The sequence below is a fragment of the Salvelinus namaycush genome, chromosome 16, assembly GCF_016432855.1.
Source record: "Salvelinus namaycush isolate Seneca chromosome 16, SaNama_1.0, whole genome shotgun sequence".
In the NCBI taxonomy this organism is placed as follows: Eukaryota; Metazoa; Chordata; class Actinopteri; order Salmoniformes; family Salmonidae; genus Salvelinus; species Salvelinus namaycush.
In genome coordinates, this window is record NC_052322.1 from 24,758,475 (window position 1) to 24,782,760 (window position 24,286).

At 40.7% G+C, this 24,286-nt stretch overlaps 1 protein-coding gene across 1 annotated transcript; it reads left to right on the plus strand.

The window, feature by feature from the left end:
- The first annotated feature begins 775 nt into the window (after positions 1 to 775).
- On the plus strand, positions 776 to 23,478 carry LOC120061582 (RNA-binding protein 12B-like). Its single transcript, XM_039011490.1, has 2 exons — positions 776 to 896; positions 22,250 to 23,478. Exons 1-2 carry the CDS (start codon positions 776 to 778, stop codon positions 23,476 to 23,478), a joined length of 1,350 nt encoding a protein of 449 aa, XP_038867418.1.
- Positions 23,479 to 24,286: the final 808 nt, after the last annotated feature.

Sequence of the window (24,286 nt, forward strand, 5' to 3'; positions counted from 1 at the left end):
TCGTCCAGCAGAGCTTTAATTAAGACCACAGAGAGAGAACAGTCTCTACCATGCCAATCTCTGCGCTAATGTTACCTACAGTATAACTGACACTAAGTTGCAACTGTGATCTTGGGACCCCACTTCCCAGTAGTGAGAATGAACCTTGTTCCTTTTCCATATATAAGCACCCATGGTTATTTTATGCCTCAGGACACATTTTTATTTATCCCTTATTTTACCAGGTAAGTTGACTGAGAACACATTCTCATTTACAGCAACAACCTGGGGAATAGTTACAGGGGAGAGGAAGGGGGATGAATGAGCCAATTGTAAGCTGGGGATGATTAGGTGAACGCGATGGTATGTGGGCCAGATTGGGAATTTATCCAGGACACCAGGGTTAACACCACTACTCTTCCAATAAGTGCCATGGGATCTTTAGTGACCACAGAGACTCAGGACACAGAGATTCAGGACACTCTTTTAATGTTCCATCTGAAAGACAGCACCCTACACAGGGCAATCTCCCCAATCACTGACCTGGGGCATTGGGATATTTTCTTAGACCAGAGGAAAGGGTGCCTCTTACTAGCCCTCCAACACCGCTTCCAGCAGCATCTGGTCTCCCGTCTAGAGACTGACCAGGACCAACCCTGCTTAGCTTCAGAAGCAAGCCAGCAGTGGGATGCAGGATGGTATGCTGCTGGCAATAGTGTCACATATCTGCAGCAGAGTATCCACTTCGTCTTGACTCGGCCCATTTGTTCACCCACAGGGCCAGGCTGTGATAGCCATGGCAGGGGACCCAGAGGCTCCCAGAGCTATGCTAAGGAGCTGGAAGGAGGCCCCAGTGTGGGTCACTTGTCTTTGGATGGATGGGCTCCGCCAGCACACCTGTCCCCTAATTACGCCAGGTACTGTGGCACTGTTACATGCCACACCACACCTCGGGTCTGTCTTCCTCTCCTTGGTCATTCTATTTTCCTCTCCTTTCTTCTCTTCACCTCTCCGCATCTACTCTCCATGTTGTGCTATATACAGTATATGTGGACTCAAGCTATACTGAAATAATATATGACGTATACTGTAATGTTGCGTTGTCTCTGTGGCTTTTAAACGTGCCACGTGAGCCTGCACTCTTATGCGGTTGGTATGCACATCTCTAATAGATTATAAATTAAGTTGATGGTTGAAATCAGGAGAAGAGGTTGCGATCTTTATTTTAGTTCAGTTCAGATGACAATGACAGACAAAGACAGGCTGGTTTGTCTGACTGGAATGCAGGTTTATAGGAGAAGGACATTCCATTAGAAGAATCTCTCAAGCCAGACCCAAAGAAGAGTACTGGAACTTGTAAAAGGTTCTGGAAAAGTCCACTGATGGTGACTCAAATAGATGAGAAATTAGAGGAGACCAACTCCATTTGAAGACAAACAAATCATGAGATATCTATGGGTTTGATCCTAATCGGTATAATACCAGCAGCATATCCTAGATATCTCACAATTTGTTTGTCTTCAAATGGAGTTGGTCTCCTCTAATTTCTCTTCTATTTGAAGTTGTTGTCCTCAGGGAGTTCTTGTGAGTGCCACTAAATCGGAGTGTTGCTGATGGGACTTCTGTGTCTCCAAGGCCCAGTCTCTTCGTGGGCAGAACATGCACATGTCAGTAATCTTTCAAGACTGTCAGAAACGATGTGTGCTCTTTTTTCCAACCCAAAAGCAAAGTCTGATGACATCCGCAGCTGTGCTCAAGTATTGCCAACCGTTGCCGTCTCAGAGCCATCTTGTTTTTCTTAAAAAGTGCTTCTCGCTGGTGACTGCTTAAACATTCCAGATGTCAGAAGTGCTCTTCCTTCAAACTGAAAGAAGCTGTCTTGGATCCAGGGCAGCCCTGGGGCCTGGGCTGAAATTTAAAGAGCCAAGCACTTTCTCCTAGAATGCAAATTGTGTTGCATTTTATTTGAGAAAACTTCATGAACAAGACTAGTTTAGCTATTAAAAGTGGAATGATGACAGCTGTTTCTTGGGACATAGCTATTGGAAAAACGTACTGCTGTTTACGAAGGCGGACGTAGGCCCAATAGTTGTACTTTCACAGAAGGAACAAGAGTGAGGCTTTCTCAAGTTCCTTTTAATCAACGTGTACAAAGAAAACCCCACTTACAGTTTTCAGGGGAACAAGAGGCAAAGACTTTAAAATATATACTACAGCTCTATTGAAAAGATTTGGATCCACCATTATCACTCTAGTAATGGAATTCCTTGGAGCTCAAACTCAAGAGGCTCTATTCAATATGTATCGCTGAAATGTAAAGGTCATTTCCCATTGAGCCGATATATGCAGCGTTTACGGTGAATGTAGTCTCCGCTACAGTGGGAACATTGCCTTTAAATTTCAAACACGCTATTGCGCTGAACTTCTGCAATACGGATTAGAGCCCAAGGTGTGGTTCTAAGTATACATGAGGGTCTTCGGATACAAAATCTGACAGCATGAATAACAATGGAAATCAATATAAATATATCAATTTGAGGAAACTGAAAATGAACGTGGTACATTGCAAGGAGTTGGTACAACTTCCTGTTCAGGGAAACTAGACACTCCCCTTATTGATTGTCATCATTTGTAGAGAAGCGAGGACAAAGTCCATAGACCTTGATGTGTAAGCCGATTTTCTCCCTGGCCTCGATCCTAATTATGTTTCATTGAGCTGTTGATTGAATGCTGATATGGTGTTGTCGTCATGTGAATGTTTGCCAGCTGTAATTTCTGTTTCAATCTAATCAAATTAATTGGCAACAGTCAAGAGATTCATTAAAACTAAGTCCTTTTGGAGATTTAAGTAAGACTGTGCATTTATTTCCCATAATCTGGACCCTTACTAAATTAATTTAATACAACAGAATTATGTTTGATCAGTAAAAATTGGTCACAATTAATTATGCCAGCCTCAATGAAAATGTATACTCGAGACAATCTGAATCAATTAAACTGAATGCTAGTGTCTAAATCTAATTAGTTTATTATCTGTCATAGTTATATGCCCGGGACTAGGCTGTGATGCCCATCCAGAGCCTGCAGACTCTAGTATTTGAGTGTAGAAAAGTGCTCATAAAAAGCAGTGGGTGTGAGATCATGTTGCCATGAAAGTGCTTTGTTTAAAATTCAGGTCAAATTTGCGGGATAACACACGTGACATCTTGCATTTTGGGATGCCCTAAAATCCCAAAACAATTAGTTAATTTGTCACGCATGAATTCGTGTAGAATGATATTTAAAATCCCCAAGATATAGGGCCTGTGTATCGGGAACTAATTACACGCTTATTACCAACCAATTAGGGACAGTGAAGTGCATGTGAGCCCACTGGAGAGAAATTTGACATCCTTCATTATCCTAAATAATTAACTAAAATCAGGAATGTAAGTCCCTAAATCAAGTAAATTCACTCTATCACTACCTGTATAGCTGCGTGAACAACAATGTCCTTGCCATTGTCTTTGTGTTCTGGCTTCTCCCCATGTTCCAGCCAACATATTAAACTATCTTGGAGTGTACCGCTATCACAAAAATACAGTAGTTGAAATCGTCTCTATCCTGATTTGTCTGTGTAGCTACTTTGTTGTAATGAGTCCCGGGGAGGTTTGGTTTCAGGATGTGTACTAGCTTTCCCTGTGGTTCTCGCTCTCCTCAACCAGACACACAGCCACTTCTCTGTCCCAGCCCTAATCTGCCCTCTCCCACTCTCCAAAGTAAGGCAAATAGTGGGAACTGCAATGGCCCACTCGCGGAACCGTGCATGTTGGGTAATGGATTTCTTGATCCTGGTCTTGGCAATTTGTCTCATTAGGAATTGTACGTTTAGAAACACTGAGGCGTTCAGAATAGGAGTGGCCTATCAAAGGTAGACATAGGGGATTGTGCTCCTGAATGTGCTGAGGTGGGATAAAGGAAATACATGGGATACATGACCCTCATGGTAACCAAGAGCATGTACCTGCTATTTTCGATTGAAAATTGGCAAACTGGAGTATGATACACAGAAAAATGTAATAAAAATAACAATTACATGTTTTTATTCTATAGTCACATTTCAGGAATTATACCTTGTTACCTGCAACAGCATATCCTTTTTTATTTTATATGATAGAGTCACGCTCGTCGTAACATTGTGGAAGAGAGGAGGACCAAGGCGCAGCGTGAAGTGAATACATACTATGTTTAATGACACGAAACGAAGAACACTTGACAAACTAAACAAAACAACAAACCGACGAACGTGACGCTAAAGCTAAACAGTGCAGACACAGGCAACTGACATAGACAATAACCCACGAACTACCTAATGAATATGGCTGCCTAAATATGGTTCCCAATCAGAGACAACGATAGACAGCTGTCTCTAATTGAGAACCAATCTAGGCAACCATCGACATACATACACCTAGACTAGACACTGCCCCATAAACATACAAAACCCCTAGACAATACAAAACACATACATCCCCCATGTCACACCCTGACCTAACTAAAATAATAAAGAAAACAAAGATAACTAAGGCCAGGGCGTGACAGCTAGTATCAGTCAATTTATGGCTGCCCAAATGATCTCACAACCAAGTGTTTTGTGTGAGATACGCTTGAACCCCGTAAACCTGAAACACAGGTATGATTTGTAAATGTATCGTACTGTGAGGCTCTGTGGAAAGAAACAGTGAAGTATGAACATATTCTGCTTATGGCTCCACTTGGAGGGCAAGAACAAGAAAAAAGTTTTAACAAACACACTTTGAGAATTAGGAGGTATTTGTACAAGTATACTTGTAACGTATTGATGCGTAGAATGAAGAGGGTTCAATGCATGAATAGCAGGTGCACATTGTTCTGATCTCCTTTCGAGAAATCACTTTGATGGTTATCCGCTTGTCTGTTTACATTCTCAACTACTGCACTGGATTTTCCTGGAGTCAATTTTCCTGGGTTGTGTAATGTCGTAGTTTGAAATTGCTGTTTTTTCTCTGTCTTAGATTCTATGGGGAAATAAATCCTATCATTGTTAAAATAATTATACCTTGAAAAGTAGCTTGATTATTCTGTTGCTGTCAGTCAAGCTTATGTTTATTTATATTTATTTTATTATTTGTGTTTCTGCTCTTTTTGTGCATCTTGTCCCATTTTTGTCATGTGGTTGCTATAGAAACAAACAGTGAAGAGGCATCAGGGTTTTCTCTTGCAATTTCTGGCAACAGTTTAATGCAGAAACAGTAAATGCTGTCTTTTTCTCATTTTCTACAGAAAATATGATTTATCCTTTGTCCATCTCTTCTATGTTATCTAAGTCCTACTATAGAAGTCCTGGAATATAGGATTTTGGACCTGATTCAAGCTTCCGCCTATTTCAACACTAACACTTGCACATTAGCTATATAATCATAATGAGGCAATAATAGAGTAACATTTCACTTTGAGTGGATTAGAATTTGTCAGCTTGGGAATTAGGCACCTAGGCTTCTATATGCAATCTGAATGTGTTTCTAAAACACTTTTTGCAGTGCATTTAGTAATTTAGGAGGCTTGAAGCTCTGGTTTTAGTCCATATCAACCCTGCGGGCAACAGTGGCAATAGGGTTCTCAGGTTAAAGTCAACCTTGAGAGGTGCCAGTGTCTCCAAAGGGGAGTACTCTGCATGGTACTCCCCCAGGCTACTGTTGAATATTCTCATCAGAGATTTCCATCACAAGACTATATGTGACTCGTTTCAGGAAACTAGGGGTAGGAGGAGAGACAGGAGAGACATTTTAGCGTAAACTTGTTTTTTTATCAAAATGCTCGCTCGCTAGCTAACGTTAAGTGTATGATCTGTGTAGTAATATTATTCGTATCTCAGAGACATTTTCTTTGCTAGTTATAGCCTAATGTTAGCTAGCTAACATTGAACCTGGTTGGTTAGCTACCTGCAGATTCATGCAGGGTAGTAACGTCATGAGTTGGGATTATGGTTAATTGATTAGCTAGCTAGATACATGTCTTAACAAAAGACTCCACTATGCAAGTAACCATTTCAATAGAATGTCAACGATGTCACTGTGACAACTGTTGATAGACGTAGCTGGTAAATTCGCTCTGGCTATCTACCCCGATTTCAGAGCACTCTCGTCTGAGTGTGCCAGAGTGCAGAATAACTGACAAATTTACAAAGGCTCAACACCCATTGAATATGGCCAATGTCAGTAAACGTTGTCAAAAAAGCATAAATTGTTGCCAGCAGCACAGTTGCAGTCACCAACGCTCTGGATAACATAAAAACAGTCTAACCAGCTATGTTAGGATTAGTTAAATGGTCAGAGTGAGCTGTTTGCTCATTTGTGTCTGGAAGTAGCTAGCAAGCTAGCCAAAGTTAGCCAGTTAGCTTGGGTGCTTGACTGCTGTTGTTAGGACAGAACGCTCGGATCAACCCTTAAAGAGATGGGTAGGGCTAAAGCTTAAGAGGGTGTGAACGATGTTGAATGGGTGTAGACAAAGAAGAGCTTTCCAATAGGTGTACCAAAACACTCAAAGGCCATTTCTCAAAAGTGAGGTTACAAGTTTATCAACATTCAAAGCAGAATTACTTTCCCATTGTTCCTCAACTGTAGTGTATGATATACTATTTTCTAGCTCTGAGTCTCTGCTTTATCCACACAATTTCAAATTTTGTTACATAAGCCTGAATCGATCCGGTCGGTCACATATGATTACCTTTTACATTTACAGTATAGGGACGCACCTTACAGTACAAGTTCATATTTGTTCAATAACCCTGGATGTGCACATGGTTAAGACAGGGGTTCCCAAACGTTTTCACTCAGGCCCCCTTTCCAGCATTGGCGCGCCACAAGCACTGTTCATGACACGCACTGTTCACACCCCTCTTGCTGGTGGAGAGAACATTTTGCAGTTTTAAAGTTAATTTTCTTGCAATTATATACATTTTGCCATGTCTAATGTGTATTCATGTGATATTTGAGTGGCTGAAACATTATAATAAAATGTATAGGCTAAAAAACCTATCTAAAAAACTTTGGCTGACATGGGCTAGTTGATCTGGACATTTCTGACAAGTTATACATTTCTCTCTAACGTTTGCACTACCCAATTTCGAAATTGCACCTTGTGCATGAAATCAAATCAAATGTATTTATAAAGCCCTTCTTACATCAGCTGATATCTCAAAGTGCTGTACAGAAACCCAGCCTAAAAACCCAAACAGCAAGCAATACAGGCGTAGAAGCACGGTGGCTAGGAAAAACTCCCTAGAAAGGCCAGAACCTAGGAAGAAACCTAGAGAGGAACCAGGCTATGAGGGGTGGCCAGTCCTCTTCTGGCTGTGCTGGGTGGAGATTATAACAGAACATGGCCAAGATGTTCAAATGTTCATAGACGACCAGCAGGGTCAAATAATAATAATCACAGTGGTTGTCGAGGGTGCAACAGGTCAGCACCTCAGGAGTAAATGTCAGTTGGCTTTTCATAGCCGATCATTCAGAGTATCTCTACCGCTCCTGCTGTCTCTAGAGAGTTGAAAACAGCAGGTCTGGGACAGGTAGCACGTCTGGTGAACAGGTCAGGGTTCCATAGGCAGAACAGTTGAAACTGGAGCAGCTGCACGGCCAGGTGGACTGGGGACAGCAAGGAGTCATCAGGCAGGTAGTCCTGAGGCATGGTCCTTGGGCTCAAGTCCTCCGAGAGAGAGAAAGAGAGAAAGAAAGAGAATTAGAGAGAGAGCATACTTAAATTCACACAGGACACCGGATAAGACAGGAGAAATACTCCAGATATAACAGACTGACCCTAGCCACCCAACACATAAACTACTGCAGCATAAATATACTATTATTATACTATTATAACTTTCAAGAGTAAGTGGAAACCCTGCTGACCCCTGGGCGCGCCCCACAGTTTGGGAACCACTGGGTTAAGCAACTGTATAAAGTATCAACAGATCACGTCAGAAGCTATGTTACACAAGTATATTGAGTGGCGGTAAAAATATGGTCCTCTTGTTCTTGCCAACCTGTTCTTATTCTCCATGACATTAATTGCTGGGCAGCGTTAAAGGTGAAGGGTAGCACCTGGTAGTTCAAATTAATGGGTGGTTACTGCTGCTGTCCATTTGGACGCCTACTGCGTGCCTAATTAAAGTGGCTGACATTGTTTTGACTTGAACACATTGGCTTGTGCTAACCAAGGACATGTCAGTTCTAACCCTCCATTTAGCCTTGCACTGACCCTTTAATTCACTCTAATAGCTTCTGACAGTTCGCTTTAAGGTGTGTGCCATCTCCAGCACCCAAAATAAGCACAGTCACGTAGTGTCACGTTCCTGACCTGTTTTCCTTTTTCTTGTATTTATTTAGTTGGTCAGGGCGTGAGTTGGGTGGGTTTGTCTATGTTTGATTTTCTATGTTGGGATGTTTGTGTTCGGCCGGGTATGATTCTCAATCAGAGACAGCTGTCAATCGTTGTCCCTGATTGAGAATCATACTTAGGCAGCCTGGGTTTCACGTGTGTTTTGTGGGTGTTTGTTTCCGTGTCTGTGTTTGTTGCACCACACGGTACTGTATCGGTTTATGCACTTCGTTTATTTGTTTTGTAATTCAGTATTCAGTTTCGTTTTAATAAATCATTATGAACACTAACCACTCTGCGTATTGGTCCGATCCGTCTCGCCTCTCCTCGTCCGAGGAGGAGGAAGAATATGACGATAGCCGTAACAAGTAGTTCTGGTGCATGAGAAATTTGAATGGCTATTATAAGGACATTTCAAAATACAGTAGTAAGAATACAAAATTCCCTAAGATATTAACTTAAAGTGTTAATAACCCAATAACTGAGTATCTATCTGCAAGTAATATGTCACCCCTTTGATTATATCTCTACAGTAGTTACTGGGTGATAACTATATAATATAAGAATAACAGTAGAAAAACATTTGTGCAGCACTAGTTCACACTACCGGGCAGAGACTCACGCTACCACAGTTTCAAGTATAGTTTTCGGCTACTTAATTGGAACTATTGTGAGGAAGCCTGGAAATCAAGGTTCCACAGTAAGTGGTCCATTTTGTGTTGCTATGTGTGAGTAATTAGGTTCAGGGGATAATTACTACGTACGCATTTAAGGAAATAGAGTAAAAATGGACTTTAAAGACCAGATCATCCCTAAAATCTAGAATTGTAAGTATTTAGTATAATGAATGATTTGATGGTAAATTGGTGGTATTTGAGAGGAGGTTTTGAAAGCAACATTTTTCTAACATAGAGTCTACCAAGCAGCCTTACTGAGATACAGGACAGCATGAAGGAGACTGATGTCTTGGCCTCGTGGCTTTCTCTACCGTGTCATTAGTCTGGCTAATTAGATAATAATGACTCTGTTTTTTCCATTACGGGTGGAGGAGAACACATGTGGTGCAGAGAGTTCCAAATCACCTTTCCTGTGCCAAGAAAAGTCAGCATGTTGACAAACTAGCCTGCAGATAGGTCTCCCTTCTTCTTAGCTCTGAGAGAGGTTACACAACAACAAGCATCATTTCCCAGGGCTAAGTAAAAGCTGTAAGGATCTGTCCACAGACATAGCCTCATTTGCAGGTGCTGCTAACTTTGTATGTCTGGATAAGGGCCTGCTGGATACTTTGGAGGAAAACAACAAGACAAGCTAGAAGTTCAGCTCTGGGAGGAAAATCCAGAGATGTCAGGTTTAGGCTTATTGTTTTATTTTTTAGCTGGACAGTAACTCAAAATAGACAAACAAAATGGTCACCGGCCAGATGATATGGCTGGTGACACTTTACTTCTTGAAAGTCCAATATCTTGCCTTTCTGACATGCAAAACATTTTGTGACTGTATCAACAGTGGACTAATGGAAAAAATACCAAAAGATAGTTTTTGAATTGATTTTCCCTTTAAAGCTGTCTTACACCTGTCTGTTGAAGCTGGAAGTGGTTGCTACTTGAGGTTTAAGCCGGGATGGGAGGGCTTACCAATAGATAATGGCCAATTAAGTGTGGGATGGCGAGGAAAAAGGAAAAGAAACGGCGCAGAGAATAAAGCCTGTCCCAGCGCATTTCGCCAACCCGCTCAGGTCTGTGGCTAACAAACTCATCTTAACTGATAGGAGATATCCCCGGACACTCATCAGTAGTAAACCACAGAAATTACTTCGTAAGCACTTTGGAAACTCCTAATTGGCCCTTTTAAAAACCTGGGTGAATTTCATTTTTGTGCATTAAGGAATTGGGCGTTGAGATGAAAGCCTTGAGGAAATGGTGGAGGGCTGTTTGCGGCTGTCTGATAATAAAAAAATGACTGCATGGACTGTACAGGTCAAGGGTCTTTGTTTGAAACCCTAGTTGCGTTATGACGAGGGGGAACATAACCTACTTAAAGTAAACATGAATTGTTTCCTGAAATTCGGCGAGTTCGTCCTGTTGAGTAAATGCTTTTAGTTCAATACATGTGTTAATGGATGTATTCAAATAGCAACAATCAGTTTATATTCATTAACATGATTGAATTACCATTTCAAGCTAATAAGCTAACATATGGAATTGTTTTAAGATGGTCACAGCATGGATCATTTAGCTATTTGATTTAGAATTTTTAAAACCCCTGTAGGTATCAAAATAAAATATAGAATTTTGCTGTTACTACCAATGCCCATAGAAATACATTGTCTGTTTTGACTTTGTGTTATTCAATCAAAAAATAAATCATAAGGAATACGATTTTGAAGTGTCTCTTTTATATCAAGGAGAGATAAGAAAGTTTTTTGGGACACATATTTAATGCCTTTTTTTTGTTGGCAAAGAACTACCTCCATACTTCCATAGAAAATGTGTAACCAGTACTGGTTACATTCAGACGAATCCTGTGACACTTGCGGGGGTTGTTGAGAAAAATGGAGAATCTCCCCTTTCCATTGTGGGATCATATTAGTTTGTAGCCTAAACAGTTTGGATGCTACAGCCAGAAGTTGGCACATCGGTGGTACCGACTTCAGACGAGTCCCGTGGAGCTTGTGGTGGTCGTAGAGCAAAACTGAGAACACCATCGTGTCCGTGAGAGTCTCATCTTTCCATATAGTGGTATGTAGTTTGTAGGTCTCGAGAAGACCGATTTTGGGGATGTGGTGGATTGAGACGCAGCTCATGCAGATATCTCTAGCTTAAACTGATGGATTTGAATGCAGATGTATTGTTTTCTGGTACTTAGATTGATGCACTGGGGGTCAATAGACTTAAGGATTTAATACAATATTGCTACAAGAGTAACTACAGTGCAACTACACTATTGTAAGAGCAACTTAAATTGTTACCAAGGGTCCAATACATGATAGACAAAATAAATACTAGATAAACAAAGTAGTGTCCTACGTTGCAAACACCAACTCGGTGAACACGGGCCCATGAATGTAACGTTGTAAAATCAAGCAATTACCTCAAACATGTGAGTGAACAAATCAATATACGTATAAGTCAAACATTTCAAAGGCCATGGTAAATTACACAATACACTCACTGCTGACAAACCTCATCAGCCAAATGTTTTGGTCAATATTGTTTTATTTAAATGCAAGTTACCAGTCATAGGACTGTGTGCTCGGCCAACACAATTTGTTTAAAAACATATATATTTTACAATACGTAGTGGTATTTCCTCAGGTAGAGAGTGACATAAAAGCACAATGGAACACAGAAATGGAGTCAATCCTCCACTTCTCAGGCTATATTGAGTACAACTTCATAACCCACTGGGCACAGACGTCAATTCAACATCTATTCCAAGTTGGTTCAACATCATTTCATTGAAATGATGTAGAAACAACCTTGATTCAACCAGTATGTGCCCAGTGGGAAACCACTATCAGAAACTTTTACCGCATTGAATACACCAGAATGTAAATTATTTCACTGGAGTTTTTGTTATCTGAATGACTCACGTAAGTATGTATTTTGGAAATGCATTTCAAATGTTGATGATTGTCCCATAAAGCTTTTATAATCCTCTTGATAAACCAGATTGTGGCTACCAACCACCGTTACACATTCAAAGTAAGATCAGCAAACCTTTCATTTTAAGGCACATCTCCTCTCTCCGACATCATGTTGGGTCTGTAATCACAAAGTGTCTCGGAGTAGGAGTGCTTTTGCCTTTTAAATCAAAATGGTAAGCAGGGGGGACCGATCCTAGATCAACCCTCCTATTCTGAGATGCTGTGTGAATACTTGCCCATAACTACCGCTTGTGTCCTTCCTTGGGTTGAAACAGCGAACAATTACAATTCTGCAATTCTCTACAACTTATTTGACTGCCCTCTGTAGAGCAAATACACAGTGGTTGATTCCGCTACCATGGCGACTAACTTTAGCAAATCCTTGAGGTGGTAGACCTACCAAGGTTTCTGCCAGCTTAATGTTTTCATTCAGTTGGGGTTGAATGCCTTACCCTCTAGTCGTGTGAATAGAAACATTTAATTCCATTACCCCCCACCCCCAGAAAACACAACACATGGCAGCAGGAACACAACATGACAAGTGGTTCCACATGATCTGTCTGTATGCTGGAGAGATATTGCAATTATTCTGTGTTTTCGAGAGAGACCCGCAACACCCAATGTAACTCTTGCCTTGCCGGCTTTTCATTTAAAAAACGTTTTCCCTGTGATCTCCGGGAGATGTAATTATTGTGCAGCCAACTTGTAGGACCCACAGTTCCTGTGAATACATCAACCATTCCTTGCGTTTATTTTTAAACAGCTTGCATTTTCCTCGCATCACACATTTTCTTCCAGAGCAGTTTTGTCTGCTACTTTAAATGAACACCGTGGCAATTATGGAAACAATAACAAATTTGACCCTTACCGCATCAGACCTGGGATGAGCGCTTGCTTAAGCCTGTCCCTACAATGCCAGATGGGTGGGGTTTGCATTTTTGGAACTATTCCATTGCACCAGACAAGCTTAATCAGCTACTTTCAAATTCAGTTTGAGCCCAGTGCACTGCATATATGTGATTAGGGTTATTTCAATTACCTTGTGTTTAAAATTATAAAGGGGTTTATAATTTTGATGCAATGGTTTTACAATGCATAAGGCATAATTTAAGTGTACCAAAAGGAATAGCCTATGTAGCATAAAAAGTATTGTTTTTTCAGCACACTGCCATACTGTCAATGATCTATCAAATCCTTTAACTGATTATATAACAGTAAACTTAATGCTTATACCTTTGTAATATTCCTTCAGACTTTGTAGATCACTGATAATGAATCTTGATCAAAGTGCACTTCTATGCAGTAGGATTAAACCTACTTAATTCAACCCTGCCAAATGTATGATCTCCTAGCCAAGTGTGAAAACGAAGAAATGTCAGGGAGTCTTTTGTGCCACTGCTGGCAGCGTGGTTAATGTACCCCTAAGAGCTCTTTAAGAGGTGTCTAATGTGACTGAAGTTCTCACTACTGCAGACTGTAAAAAGTGCAAGGTTTCTTCACCGCCTGTTAACCACAACCCAATCACAGCAAATTGCTGAGAGCTGAGTTCAAGAGCACATGCCTGTGGGGCTCAGTTTTTCAAAACACTAATTCTGTAATCCTGTTTTTTTAAATACAGGATCAGATCGATAAGGCTGTTTTTTTTCTTCTTCAGAAAATAACCGGATAGCAGCATTCTGGTCCAGATACCTCAATATCAAAATCATAGAATCCAGATTTTCAGTGCTTTGAACAGGCCTACTCCATCTACGGGACAGGTTATGGTATTACTTCTACACTGTCATAGGGAAATAGAAATTAGTAAATTACATGAATAAAGGTATCTTGATCAAAAAGAATAGAACCTGCATATCACTTATGAGTAATTACATTAATTTATTTGACACATTTATTTGACACTCTCTAACCACGGCAGGTAGCCTAGTGGTTAGAGCGTTGGGCCAGTAACCAAAAGGTTGCTGGATTGAATTCCTGAGCTGACAAGGTAGAAATCTGTCGTTCTGAACAAGGCAGTTAACCCACTGTTCCCCGGTAGGCCGTCATTGAAATTAAGAATTGTTCTTAACTGACTTGCCTAGTTAGATGAAGGTTAAAATAAAAACTGACCTATACTGCAGTCAATTTAACATAATGAACCTTTGGATCATTCTTATGTAGATCAAAAGTTCAGAAAAACTGGGCCCAGGGGTATTTATAATTTGATGTTTATCCTTTAGCTCCATACAGTCAACGTTTCTATAGAATAGTAAACTCCACTGGTATCACTACAGTTAGAATTCTACATACTCAAGTTTTTGATAAATAATTTAATAGATTACAATCTAGTCAATCGAATAAGATGACCAATTTGGTTTATGTGATCTAATCCAATTTGGTTTATTTGGCCCAATACATCCAATGTTTTTTAAAATTATGTACCTTTACTGTTGTCCAATGTTAATTAATAGTGTTCTGCACCAGATTGTGAAAATAGCAGTCCAGTTATCTTCTACTTGCACACAATCCCGGATCCGGGAGCACCCCCATCAGTAAAAAAGCTGACTAGCATAGCCTAGCATAGCGTCACAAGTAAATACTAGCATCTAAATATCATTAAATCACAAGTCCAAGACACCAGATGAAAGATACACATCTTGTGAATACAGCCATCATTTCTGATTTTTAAAATGTTTTACAGGGAAGACACAATATGTAAATCTATTAGCTAACCACGATAGCAAAAGACACAACTTTTTTTTTTCCACCATTTTTTTCCTGCATAGGTAGCTATCACAATTTCGACCAAATAAAGATATAAATAGCCACTAACCAAGAAACAACTTCATAACATATTTATTGTATAGCATATGTTTTGTTAGAAAAATGTGCATATTTCAGGTATAAATCATAGTTTACCATTGCAGCCACCATCACAACTCTCACCAAAGCAACTAGAATAACTACAGAGACCAACGTGAATTACCTAAATACTCATCATAAAACATTTCTGAAAAATACACAGCGTACAGCAAATGAAAGACAAAGATCTTGTGAATCCAGCCAATATTTCAGATTTTTTAAGTGTTTTACAGCGAAAACACAATATAGCATTATATTAGCTTACTACAATAGCCAACCACACAACAGCATTGATTCAAGCCAACAATAACGATAACGAATAAACCAGCAAAAGATATTAATTTTTTCACTAACCTTCTCAAACTTCTTCAGATGACAGTCCTATAACATCATATTACACAATACATATAGAGTTTGTTCGAAAATGTGCATATTTAGCGGCACAAATCGTGGTTATACAATGAGAATAGTAGCCAAGCTGCCAACAATATGTCGGGAGAAATCTTGGGAGAGGCACCTAATCTAATCAGTAACTAAATTTAAACTTGACTAAAAAATACAGGTTGGACAGCAAATGAAAGATACATTAGTTCTTAATGCAATCGCTGTGTTAGATTTTTAAAATTAACGTTACTACGACATACAGCGTGCGTTAAAGCGAGACCGCACCGAAATTAATGGCGGAATATGAGTTTTACATTTTTCAACAGAACAACGAATTAACATCATAAATAGTTCATACTTTCTGATGAGCTCCCATCAGAATCTTGGGCAAGTTGTCCTTTTTCCAAAAGAATCGTTGCTCGGTTGTAGATTGTCGCCTTCAACTTTGGAATTAGCAGTAAACATTAGCCATGTGGGCCAGACGTGCCCAACTCCCTAGAACACAGCACAAATAAATACCCAAAAATCGCAATATACTGATATAAACTGATATAACTCGGTTTAAAATAACAACATTATGATGTCTTTAACACCTATATCGAATAAAATCAGAGCCGGATATATCTAAGGGCTATAACGGGAGCTTTCTAGAACGCCATCCTGAGGTCTGTCTTGCGTCATGGCGAAGGGAAAAAAGAGAGTACACCACGTTGCCAGCCCATTTATAAGGCCTCAGATCTGCCTAGCAACTCCATTCCAATTCTCACTATTTACTGACATCCAGGGGAAGGCGTATGCAGTGCATCTCAACCAATAGAATACATGCAAATTAATAAACCGACCTCAGAACAGCCTGCAGATTTCAGATTTCTCACTTCCTCATAGGAAAATTGCTCCAACTCGAGTTCTGTTTTACTCACAGATATAATTCAAACGGTTTTAGAAACTAGAGAGTGTTTTCTATCCAATAGTAATAATAATATGCATATTGTACGAGCAAGAATTGAGTACGAGGCAGTTTAATTTGGGAACGAAATTATTACAAAGTGCAAACAGCACCCCCTATTGAGAAAAGGTTTTAAGTAAGATGTTGCTATTTTCCAAGCCTAAGTGCACCTTACTTTTATTCCAATAGAATGCCTGTTCGTCCTTTCGATCATTGTGTTGTTTTCAAATGGAAACTGCAGAACGTTCAAAGTTGGCTTACTGTTGCAGAGTCATGTTGTTTCAAGCTGAACAAGAACAAATCCTTACATTCCACTGTTTGAAAAGTGCTAAAGGGGAAGGTAAAACTCTTGCAGCACTAAACCGACACGTTGTCGATCTTCTGTTTTTTACTCAGCACGTCACCAGTTTTTGGTCTACCCTTGGGAACCACAAAATAGTTTCGAAATTATTCAGGGTGTTATGTCAGCCACTCAAGGATGTTACTCATCCCGTGAAGGTTTTTATAAAAATACACATTATTCTCTGCAATGTGCCCCCAAAAAACACATTTCCTCCTTCTAAGCTGCAAAACTGGTGCCAGCAAGCATCTTCTGCCCGTGTTTTGTCAAGCATGCTTGCGATGGGTTGTTGAGGCTTACTCCCATTCTAACCTGTTCACACAACTGTAGGAAGTGCCTGTCAACAATTTGATCCTGATGTGACATGTTATCAAATAGTAAACATTCCATCTGAGGCGCTCTCTCAGAGCAAACACTGAGCCCCAGTAAGCTCTCTCTCAGAGAGATCAGGGGAGTTTGATCAGGGGAGATTGGCACGCCCCCGTCTGGAGGCGGTTGAAAGAAAATAATAAGATGAAGTGCTCAAGAACTAGGGCCACTGCTCATTCTTTACACCACCACCCCCAACACAAACATACTCACACACGTTGATGCGCTTAAGAGGAAGCTCTCAATATGCTCCTTGATCTCGCGGCTTACATAATATAATTAAGCAGTTCAAGCTGGCTTATTTGACGCAAGCAGAAAATGCTGCAATGCTGAGGGGTGGTTGTGATGGAGGGGGGAATCCCCTCAGCAGCCCCCATACAGTATATGGCAAACCTCTAGTGGCTGCCTGCTTGCCTGAGTCTCGTTGTCTGCCAGCAGGAATCAGTTGGTTCCACTGCTCTCTCTGTGTTTTCTTGGCCAGAAGCACTGCGTCCTCCTTAAGGCTGCTACAAAGACACTCTGGAGAGGAGGCCTCACAGATACAATTCAGGACAGCCGGATGTGTGATGGCGATGAACAGGAGGAATTAGAGATGATACAGAAACCATGGGATCCATTCCATTTGATTATCGCAACCGTTTGAATAATTTAAAAAGGCAATGGAAAAAAGAGGGGGGTATTATGGATGGGGAGGTAAGGAAAAATATAACTGTACAAATCAAGCACTGAGGGGTTAATTTGAAAGATGGCATCCTGCATTATTCATGATTAATCATTTCTGGCAATGATTGCGTGAAAACAAATTGCACACTGTGTAGGAAATTGACAAATACATACACGTACGGTGTGGTGAATAAACTCAGTGAGATGTTAGTCTCTTTTTAAGCTGACATGATTCAGGGACTTGATAATTGGCAGTATTCAACAACTTGTCAAACCGTATTTGATTTGAGCTCAAGTGAGGATACAGAGAAGGAGTTACATTTTGGCATAGCAGCTTATAGCTGGATGATGACTGTGCTGACCAGGACTGAGGTGCTGCTCCCTCCCTAGTTACAGTGGGGCAAAAAAGTATTTAGTCAGCCACCAATTGTGCAAGTTCTCCCACTTAAAAAGATGAGAGAGGCCTGTAATTTTCATCATAGGTACACTTCAACTATGACAGACAAAATGAGAAAAAAAAATCCAGATAATCACATTGTAGGATTTTTAATGAATTTATTTGCAAATTATGGTGGAAAAAAACTTTTGTTATTGACCAAATACTTAATCTCAATACTTTGTTATATACCCTTTGTTGGCAATGACAGAGGTCAAACGTTTTCTGTAAGTCTTCACAAGGTTTTCACACACTGTTGCTGGTATTTTGGCCCATTCCTCCATGCAGATCTCCTCTAGAGCAGTGATGTTTTGGGGCTGTTGCTGGGCAACACGGACTTTCAACTCCCTCCAAAGATTTTCTATGGGGTTGAGATCTGGAGACTGGCTAGGCCACTCCAGGACCTTGAAATGCTTCTTACGAAGCCTCTCCTTCGTTGCCCGGGCGGTGTGTTTGGGATCATTGTCATGCTGAAAGACCCAGCCACGTTTCATCTTCAATGCCCTTGCTGATGGAAGGAGGTTTTCACTCAAAATCTCATGATACATGGCCCCATTCATTCTTTTCTTTACACGGATCAGTCGTCCTGGTCCCTTTGCAGAAAAACAGCCCCAAAGCATGATGTTTCCACCCCCATGCTTCACAGTAGGTATGGTGTTCTTTGGATGCAACTCAGCATTCTTTGTCCTCCAAACACGATGAGTTGAGTTTTTACCAAAAAGTTATATTTTGGTTTCATCTGACCATATGACATTCTCCCAATCTTCTTCTGGATCATGCAAATGCTCTCTAGCAAACTTCAGACGGGCCTGGACATGTACTGGCTTAAGCAGGGGGACACGTCTGGCACTGCAGGATTTGAGTCCCTGGCGGCGTAGTGTGTTACTGATGGTAGGCTTTGTTACTTTGGTCCCAGCTCTCTGCAGGTCATTCACTAGGTCCCCCCGTGTGGTTCTGGGATTTTTGCTCACCGTTCTTGTGATCATTTTGACCCCACGGGGTGAGATCTTGCGTGGAGCCCCAGATCGAGGGAGATTATCAGTGGTCTTGTATGTCTTCCATTTCCTAATAATTGCTCCCACAGTTGATTTCTTCAAACCAAGCTGCTTACCTATTGCAGATTCAGTCTTCCCAGCCTGGTGCAGGTCTACAATTTTGTTTCTGGTGTCCTTTGACAGCTCTTTGGTCTTGGCCATAGTGGAGTTTGGAGTGTGACTGTATGAGGTTGTGGACAGGTGTCTTTTATACTGATAACAAGTTCAAACAGGTGCCATTAATACAGGTAACGAGTGGAGGACAGAGGAGCCTATTAAAGAAGAAGTTACAGGTCTGTGAGAGCCAGAAATCTTGCTTGTTTGTAGGTGACCAAATACTTATTTTCCATTCATTTTTAATGAATTTATTTGCAAATAAATTCATTAAAAATCCTACAATGTGATTTTCTTTCTCATTTTGTCTGTCATAGTTGAAGTGTACATATGATGAAAATTACAGGCCTCTCTCATCTTTTTAAGTGGGAGAACTTGCACAATTGGTGGCTGACTAAATACTTTTTTGCCCCACTGTATGTGTATTATAATCATTTTTAAGTTTACAATTTAAAAAGACTAAACTGGACTCTTCTTTAGATATTTGATATGAGAGTTTGGTGAGGTCTAGATGAAATATACATATTGTAAAGCCTTAGTCAGAAACGTCATAGAGTGGAAATTTCTCCCCGACGGGGACGGGAACTCACAACCCGCCGCACCATAACATACTCAAGAAGCGCCATATAAATACCACTGACCCAGGAAAGCAAAGGCATTTCTGAATCCGGGTTGCAGTACTTCTTGGTCTCAGATGCTGTCATGCTCGCTATCCTCAAACTCCCTGTCATAAATCGACCAAGGCGCAGCGTGCATGTAGTTCCACATCTTTTAATGAAAGTGAAACCGAAACAACCAAACAGGTAAACAGCAAAGAACGTGACGCAACCGAGGTGCACACAAACACACACGGAAAATAATTACCCACAAAACACAGGTGGGAAAAGGCTACCCAAGTATGATTCTCAATCAGAGACAACGATAGACAGCTGCCTCTGATTGAGAACCACACCCGGCCAAACACACAGAAATAGAAAACATAGAACACAAAACATAGAATGCCCACCCCAACTCACGCCCTGACCAAACCAAAATAGAGACATAAAAAGGATCTCTAATGTCAGGGCGTGACAGATGCACTTACTCAGTATGGAAATAGTTGACATAGATTAAAAAATACTATTCTTGTCCTGACAGGTAGTTTGCTTCTGACAATTTACTATTGAAATCAAAATGCAGGCCTATCCCAAATGTCTTCTGCGAAGCACTCGTTTACATTTAATGACCTGAGGCTCTAAAATGGCGGTGTGACCTCACACAGTCAGCACTACTCATACAGACACACATTTTACATTCACACATACATTTCACAAATGCCTACCCGAGTTCCTCACCAACCAAGATGTAATCTGTTTCTAGACTACAAAAATTTTAACAAAAAAAAACTTCTGAATATATTTCAATTCCCCAAATTCACCACTCAAGCGTCTTAATGAGTCTCGACACAGGCTATAAAAAGCATTGCTATGGCAACAGTTTAGAAATTCTGAAAAATATGGCTTTCAAATGTATAGGTTGCCAGTTGTTCCTTGACTTCACGAGTCACTCTATGCCCCTAAGAGGACGCCTTTTTAGCCTGTGCTGACGGATAGACGGATATGTGACGTTAGTAAACTGCAATTAAACTCAGTCTGTCCAAATCTGTCAGGTTTTTAGATATCTTCCGTCTCACATCAGAATAATGTGTTAAAAAGAAGCGGGTGGGACAGGGAGGTGGAGAGCGCACCCTGGAGGAGAGGATTGAAACCTATTTACGGCCTGCTGGAATTAACAGAGGATGAGCTAGAGGCTTCAGAATGTGAGAAACAGCCTGTCATATGGAAGACAAAAAGAAGTAGCTCTGCTCTCATGCAACTGTGGAAGCAAAAACAAGCCCACTACCAATACAATAAGGTACAGTAAATTACAAGACATACTTCGGGAGGCAACTCTTCTGCTCCTGAAACAACAATGGCCTTTGGTTATGTTCTGTCTTGATGTACAGTTTTCATTATATACCTTTGGGACTTTCAGAAGAGAGCATGACATTTTATGGCCAGCGTAACCAGTATATCATGACAAACATGGAATGCCAACACTAGTGTATTGTATGCTCTTATTTTGTGCTTTAATCAATGTGGACGTGGTGTTTTCTTGCTTAAGTGACTAGATATTAATGTTGTGCGTTTCATGTAGACCCTAAAGTATTCATACATTTAACGGTCTTGATCTTCGACCACACCATTTCAACTAGGAGAGGAGGAATCATTTAGCCGATACATCAGTGGGAAAATTACACAGTTGCGATATAACGGATATCCAGATTGACAATGACATTGGGGTTAACACCCCTACTTTCTTGATCACTGTCAATCAGACATGCCTCATGGTCACTCGGGAATACAGCACTTAGGCCTGCATAAGGATATTAAATGACATTAATCACGAGGGCTCGGCGTGTTGGAATTTGTTTTGTTTTATGGCGCTCTGCTTTTAAGTTAAAGATGTTGAGGATTGTTCCATCAGAAATACAATTCAATCACTCAGTACATCGGGGGGCCCTGGACACCGGGTGCATAATTAAGTCCCCACAGAGCCCCACTCATTCCTCATTCATGGAAAAGGCCTGCTTCCTCCCAAGTCATATGGCTCCCGTCTAAAAAATAATTGGGAGGTCATTTGCCATGCTTATTATGATCAATATCACCTACTCCCTCTCACTCTCTCTCTCTCCCCTGCGGCTTGACTTTGCGCTATACCACAGCGAGAGCTCCACACACGGTGGGGGATCTAATGTGGGGTGACAATTTCATCATAACGCTTTCATCTCAGGTGTCTGAATGAAAGGCACAGGTCTAACATTGCTTAAATACATATGCAACCAGGAGTGTAATGTCAAGAGTTTGTAATAATATGAATAAACACTTTATGCTTTCTTTAAAAAATTACTTTCTCTGTAGCAAGATTTCCATCTAATTTGTGACAGATTTTCATGTAAATGTTTTTCATTCGGTACATGAAAACTTAAGCCCAAACTCACAGCTTTTTATCCGCAACAACGTCAGTCTGGTGGAAACACACTTTCTCCACCAGAAGACTTTCTCCACCAGAAGACTTTCTCCACCAGAAGACTATCTCCACCAGAAGACTTTCTCCACCAGAAGACTATCTCCACCAGAAGACTTTCTCCACCAGAAGACTTTCTCCACCAGAAGACTATCTCCACCAGAAGACTATCTCCACCAGAAGACTATCTCCACCAGAAGACTATCTCCACCAGAAGACTATCTCCACCAGAAGACTTTCTCCACCAGAAGACTTTCTCCACCAGAAGACTATTTCCACCAGAAGACTATCTCCACCAGAAGACTATCTCCACCAGAAGACTATCTCCACCAGAAGACTATCTCCACCAGAAGACTATCTCCACCAGAAGACTTTCTCCACCAGAAGACTATCTCCACCAGAAGACTATCTCCACCAGAAGACTTTCTCCACCAGAAGACTATTTCCACCAGAAGACTATCTCCACCAGAAGACTATCTCCACCAGAAGACTATCTCCACCAGAAGACTATCTCCACCAGAAGACTTTCTCCACCAGAAGACTATCTCCACCAGAAGACTATCTCCACCAGAAGACTTTCTCCACCAGAAGACTTTCTCCACCAGAAGACTTTCTCCACCAGAAGACTATTTCCACCAGAAGACTATCTCCACCAGAAGACTATCTCCACCAGAAGACTATCTCCACCAGAAGACTATTTCCACCAGAAGACTATCTCCACCAGAAGACTATCTCCACCAGAAGACTATCTCCACCAGAAGACTATCTCCACCAGAAGACTATCTCCACCAGAAGACTATCTCCACCAGAAGACTATCTCCACCAGAAGACTATTTCCACCAGAAGACTATCTCCACCAGAAGACTATCTCCACCAGAAGACTATCTCCACCAGAAGACTATTTCCACCAGAAGACTATCTCCACCAGAAGACTATTTCCACCAGAAGACTATCTCCACCAGAAGACTATCTCCACCAGAAGACTATTTCCACCAGAAGACTATTTCCACCAGACGACTATTTCCACCAGAAGACTGTTTCCACCAGAAGACTATTTCCACCAGAAGACTATTTCCACCAGAAGACTGTTTCCACCAGAAGACTATTTCCACCAGAAGACTATTTCCACCAGAAGACTGTTTCCACCAGAAGACTATTTCCACCAGAAGACTGTTTCCACCAGAAGACTATTTCCACCAGAAGACTATTTCCACCAGAAGACTATCTCCACCAGAAGACTATTTCCACCAGAAGACTATCTCCACCAGAAGACTATCTCCACCAGACTGACGTTGTTGCGGATAAAAAGCTGTGAGTTTGGGCTTAAGTTTTCATGTACTGAATAAAAAACATTTACTTTTAATGTTTCTATTCCATTTTCCACTCTACAGATAATAAATAAATGAATCTTTATTTTGACAGGGAGTCAATGCTGAGACCAAGGTCTCTTTTCTAGATGAGCCCTGTATAGCACCACAATACACATTCAAATCAATAAACACATTAAACCACACATTCATGTACATATTAAAACACATGTTATTATACACAATAATGCACAAAAAGCAAAACACAATCATAAAAAGCAGACACATTCTTCAGTAAAAAAAAGTCCCCTAGAAACCGTTTGAAATGCCCTAGAAGGCTTAAATTCCTCCCTCTCATTTTAAAGTGCATTGTAGATCATTCCACATATAAGGTACAAAAAAACTAAAAGCAGATCTACCCAACTCAGTGGAGATGGAAGGGCTCTCCAGAGTTAGCCATCCCTGAGCCTGGGTCCGGTAGCCCGTACATCTATAGTATAGGTTAACAATGAGGTAAAGGGTGGAGGAAGTTTATGCAAGAAAGCTTTATAGAAAAAAAGAGCGCAATGCATTGATCTACGAGACTTTAAGGAGGGCCAGCCACATTCTAATACAAAATGCAATGATGTGTACTGAACCTATCGCCCGTAATAAAACGCAATAAGTTGTGATAAACTGTGTCCAATGGCTTCAATACAGGGGAAGCTGCATTCATATAGACAATATCACCATAGTTAATAACCAGAATGAATGTTGACTGAATTATTAGGTTTCTGCTATTTAATGAAAGA